Source organism: Meleagris gallopavo, chromosome 20, assembly GCF_000146605.3.
Source record: "Meleagris gallopavo isolate NT-WF06-2002-E0010 breed Aviagen turkey brand Nicholas breeding stock chromosome 20, Turkey_5.1, whole genome shotgun sequence".
Lineage (NCBI taxonomy): Eukaryota > Metazoa > Chordata > Aves > Galliformes > Phasianidae > Meleagris > Meleagris gallopavo.
In genome coordinates, this window is record NC_015030.2 from 4897891 (window position 1) to 4903340 (window position 5450).

General features: G+C 61.3%; 1 protein-coding gene across 1 annotated transcript; it reads right to left on the bottom strand.

Annotated features, from left to right (window-relative positions):
• Positions 1–3715: 3715 nt before the first annotated feature.
• Positions 3716–5444, bottom strand: SOCS3 (suppressor of cytokine signaling 3). Its single transcript, XM_010721334.3, has one exon. It carries the CDS (start codon positions 5385–5387, stop codon positions 4758–4760), a length of 630 nt encoding a protein of 209 aa, XP_010719636.1. The 5' UTR covers positions 5388–5444; the 3' UTR covers positions 3716–4757.
• Positions 5445–5450: the final 6 nt, after the last annotated feature.

Genomic DNA, 5450 nt, shown 5'->3' on the forward strand with positions numbered 1-5450 from the left:
GGGGGGCAGGGAGGAAGGTGGAGTTTCCACCCCCAGGGCAGTGGGAACTCTGCCTGTGTAGCTGAGGTGCCCCATGCCCACCCCGTGCTCTGAGCCCTGCCAGGACGTGGTGGTCCTGGTGTCATTTCTGTGTTTGTGCCCCCCTGGGAGCATGGCAGCATCTCAGGGCAATGTGTGCTGCAGCATGTGGGCATCAGGACCCCTCTGTACCTCTGCAGGACTGGGAGCCAGCGCTGCACGTGGCTCCGGGCGCACATCACTTACCAGCATAGGCTGCACCAATTCCTTGCGGCACAGAGCCACCAACTCCTGCCTCCCCAGAGCTTGGCATTGCCCTCAGGCACGGGGGCACTGCGTGCTGCCTGGGGGTAGCTGGATGGGGGGCATGGCACAGCCCTGCAGTGCCATGCAGCAGCGTGGTCCGGTGGGTGTGCCGACGGGAGGCAGCCTGGGCAGCGCAGCCTTGCCAGCAGCAGTGCTGATGGAAGAAGTGAGGAATCTGCAGCTGCTGGCTCCCTCCGCCAGTTTACTGCGGGTCTCGCTGGAGATACAGCAACAGAGAGGGGTTTCCATGGTGACTTACACAGGCCTCTCTGTTAACTTCTGCAACCCAAAACATGGCCTGGCCCAGTGCAGGGTCCCACTGCTGCTATGTGCTGCTTGCAGCCTGGAGCAGCTGGGGATGCTATGGGGCACAGAGTGTCCGTGGGCTTCAGGGACACCAAACTGCAGAGCTGCTCCTTGGCGGCACAGTGACCCACTGCTGCCCTGAGCCCACAGCCAGCCCCACAGCACTGCGCCGTGGCTGAGATCCAGCTTCCCGGCAGCACATGCCAGGGAGCAGATGTCTCAGTCCCTGTTCCCAACTGTCCCCACGGCCCTGGCCCCACAGGAGGAATTGCCATGTAAGGAGCAGGTGGTGCCATTTACAGTAAGTCCCCGGGCTGCTGCACAGCCTTTTCCTGCATCCTACTGGGAAATGTGGCGGTGGATGTGGGAACGTCCTGGCGCTGCAGAGCGTGGAGCAGAGCAGGAGGAAATGCGTGAGGGGTGTGCCGTGAGATCGAGGTTCTCTGTATAGCCCTGGTGGGCAACAGTGCTGCTGCTCACTGCCACTGACCCCGAGCGGCTGTGGAGCTGCTCCTGCATCCTGTGCAAGGCGAGGAGAAACTGGTGGTAATTGCCTGTCATCCCAGAGATACTCCATGCAGTGCTGACCTCTCTCCATCCTCTGTCCCTCTGTCCCTCCCAGCTGCTGTGGGCTGTAGGTCATGCCTGGCCATAGGGTTGGCCTTTCTGACGGGCTGTCTGACGGACCAGCACTGGGATGGTGCCTGCAGTGCAGCTTGGGGCCTCTGAGCCCACAGGCAGTCAGCGTGAGTAGAGGGGCTCCAAGCAGAGTGCTGCCCTCCTGTCACAGCCACTGCTCCAGGAGAGGCACAGAGCTGCCTCCCGCACTCTGGTGGCTGAGGTGGGCTGCTCGGCCCAGTGCAGGGCTGCAATGCCCTGTCAGCCTGCCTCACTCCCTGGGGGCAGCCCCCCGTGTGCCTGGCTGGACTCCAGTGCACTCTGGTTACCTATGGCGGATCTGTGTGCCCAGCAAAGCCCTCCCGGCTGCCTGCTTGGCTGGGGGCTGTCTGGCAGCGACAATCACAGACTGCAGTTGTTTCCTGTTTTTGGGTCTGCAGATGCTGGTACGCACCATGGAGCAGGTTTCCTGCCACCCTCTGACCCTGGAGGGCTTGGGTTTACCATCCTGGTGGATGCTTCCTTCTGATGCCAGTAACCTGCTGGCGGCACGGTAGGAAGAGCCCGGCCCAGGGTAGGGTGTGGATGTGGGGTCACTGGTACAGCTGCTTGTCCCTAATTCCCTGGACACATATGCCGTGCCCAGGGCCAATCCCCTTATCTCCATGCTGTATTCACGATCAGGAACACCAATCTCCTGCAGAGTTCCCTGGCATTATGCACCCCATGTGCAGCCCCTGCTCATGCTGGGAGGAAGAGCCCTGCTGGGGGCCGGTTTCCAGCTCCCGGGACAGGGGGCTGTGCACCATCTGGGCCGGATGGCTGCACACTGAGCAGAGCTCCGTGACAGGAGAACTCTTGAAAACGCAGCCTGGGGGCACAGAGCCCCCTCCCACAGCTGTGCACAGGACCATGCTCACTGCACAGCATTCTTTGCCCGCGCCCCTCCATTCCAGCTGTGTTGCTGTGCAGGGCTGTGCCAGGGCGTCCCATGAAGCTCAGTGCAAAGCTCAGCATGGCAGGGGGGCTGCCTGCCCACGACAAGCTTGAGCGGCCGCTTGCGTAAGTGGGGCCAAGTCCGCTTGGCTCCTTTGGGAAGGCGAGGGGTTTGTGAAACCTTCGGCAGGGATTTGCCCACTGGCCGCCGCATCACCGCCGCTGTGAGGTTGGGTGTGTTCCAAGAACCCCGCGGCGCTCACAGGGCTTCCCGGACTCCCGGTTCAGCTGTGGGTTGCAGTGCTGTGCACGGCGCGGGGCCCTTGCTGGGAAGTGCAGAGCTGGGGCTGTTCTCACAGGGATGTGGTTTCGCTGCCCTGCCCCGGCAGAATGCTGGGAGCCTGGGGGTGCTCAGCCCTCTGGGGACCCTGGCTCCCATCTCCACCGTGCCCATTCCCAGACCATACAAGGCAGCTGCTCTCCACCCCTGAGAGCAGGGATGCCCAGTTCTGTCAGCAGTGAGTGAAAAATCTTCCGGGTCCAGCCGCATGCGATGCTCCTGGTCCCTCTCCGGAGGGGCTGCGGGCTGCGGCAGTGATGTTGTCCCACACCTCTCCTCCACAGTCCTGGTGCTGCCAGGGGCTGAGGAGTGCCAAGGGAGCCCTGAGTGGGGATGTGCCTCAGCAGGGCCTGGCGGGCGGCCACCCGCGTGCATGGACATTCCTCACATAGCTCCGGCGGGCGCCCGGGCAGGCTGCGAGGCGCTTCCTGGCAGCCCGTGAGCTGTGGCCCTGCAGAGCAGCACCAAAATAGTCACTGGAACTGTGACGTGCCCGTGGCCAAAGGGAGGCACACTCACCACCCCTCTGCTCCAGGGCAATTCCTAAGGGAAACCTCGGTGGCTGGGGGTTCCCCAGGCAGGAGCACGGAAAGCCATGCCCAGCGTGGAGATGCCCAACACCGTGCACGTGGCCTTGGGGGTGCTGTGGAGAGGCTTCAGGGCACACGGGGTGCTTGGGGTGATTTCTACCTCTGGGCCTCTCACAGCATTGCTGTCGGAGCTGTGTGCCTACTGCATGCCTCCACCCCTCCCAAAACTCAGCGCAGGACGGGATGCCCATGGAGCGCAGCGCTGCTCCGGGGGAGGACGCTTTCGTTCAGGACACTCCATGCCACGGCAATAAGCCCAGCTCCTCTGTGCCCTGCGGACAGGACCGTGTCCTGTATTCCAGGGGACCCTTCACAGCCGTGTGTCCGCAGCCGCTCCTGTCCCCCAGCGCAGCGATGCGGTGGGCTCAGACATACCTGAACGATGGAGCAGCGCTTACGCACGCGGGCGGTGAGTCACTGTGGCAGGAATCACCCAGCGCCGCGGCTCCAGGAAGCCGGCACTTACGTGGTGTAAACACAATCCCGGCATCGCACGAGGGCAGCGGCCGGCGGAGGGGGGGGAAGACATGCGTCACATGGGGGGGCCACGGCCTCGAAGGGCGAATGGGAGGAAACAGACCAGATTGGGGAGGGAGGGGGGTTCATTAAAAAATAGTGCTCTTTATTATAAATTACGGAAACATTTCCTTTCTGAATATAAATATAAATATGTGCAAAGTTTCATCTGAGTTTTGTTTTGGTTGAATTTCAAGCATGGTTTTGCTCAGCCCTCAAGGCTGGAGGTGAAGATGGAATCTTTATAAAAGACAGTGATTCACGTAGGCCTGTAAACATCCCTTTGGTTCAAAATTAAAAAAAAAAAAAAAAAAAGAACAGAAAAAAGAACAAAAGAGACAAAAAAAAAAAAAAAAAAACCAAACCACCCAACTGCTTCTCCAGGCGGACACAGATGAGCACAAGGGGTGCACTCAGGGCATCTTCCTGCTGTGATCCCACAGGCAGCAGTGCCCCACGGAGCAGTGTGCCATGCTCAGGAGTGACAGAACAGTGCTGATACCACGGCCCTTCGGCCTCCATGCAGGTGTGAGCACACAGAATTCCATCATGGCATCACGACCAGCTGTTCCCCTCTGGCTTCACGGTGTGCTACCAGGATCATTACTTTCCAGCATCACTGAATGATGTGCAGTAACCCAGACTGGGAGAATATTAAGGCTTAGTCTCCTGGAAAATGGCAACGAGGGCAAAAAGGCAGCAACCTCCAAGCCTGGGGCCTGGTGTGAAAGGAGCTTCCACAAGGAGGCAGCAAGAGGTAAAGTACAGTATGGGCAAAAACCACTTTCCCCTTAAACCGAGGAACAGCGTCAGGCACCAGCTGGACTCCGGTGCGCGTCCTTCTCTTGGGCACAACTCCAGCACAGTCCTAGCGGGTGCATCCTGGGCTGCCCTGGGCCGGGCTGCACTACAGCACCCACAGTCCGACCTGAGCAGCCCCATTGCCCCGGAGCATCCCCCAGAACAAGGGGTGCAAGGCTCAGCCCCGGGTCCTCAGCAGCTCGTCCCCGGCACTCCTCTCCTTGCATGGGGAGAGGCTGCTCGTGCCCTGCGTGTCCCTGCTGCCACGGGCATTGTGCCCGTGCCCTGCTCTTGTGCTTGTAGCGTGATCTCCCTCCGCCAGCCCCTTAGAGGGGGGCATCATACTGGTCCAGAAACTCCTTGATAGGAGCTGGCAGCTGAGTCATCTTCTCATAGGAGTCCAGGTGCCCGTTGACAGTCTTGCGGCAGAGGTGCTGCAGCGTGGAGACGCTGGAGGAGAGCGGGCGGCTGAGCACCAGAGGGATCTTCTCTCCACCCGAGTAAATGTAGTAGGTGCGCTTGGGGTGCAGGGCCCCTCCGGGCTGCTCGGGCCCAGCGCAGGGGGTGGGCGGCATGTAGTGGTGCACCAGCTTCAGCACACAGTCGAAGCGGGGCACGGGTTGGCTGCTGCGCGGGTCGCTCTGCAGAGAGAAGCTGCCGCCCTCGCACTGGATGCGCAGGTTCTTGGTGCCCGACTCCGTCTTGACGCTGAGTGTGAAGAAGTGCCGCTGGTCCGAGCTGTCCCTGATGAGGAAGGTGCCGGCGGGCTCGGTGCTCAGCAGCACGTTTGCCTCGCCGCCCGTCACCGTGCTCCAGTAGAAGCCGCTCTCCTGCAGCTTGCGCACGGTATTCACCACCAGCTGGTACTCGCTCTTGGAGCTGAACGTCTTGAGGCGCAGGCTGGTGTCCAGGGGGCGGCTCATCCCGGCGGCGGGGAACTTGCTGTGGGTGACCATGGCGCACGGAGCCAGCTTTGCGCGCTCGGGGTGCTGCTGCCGGGAGCAGCGGCCGCTACACCA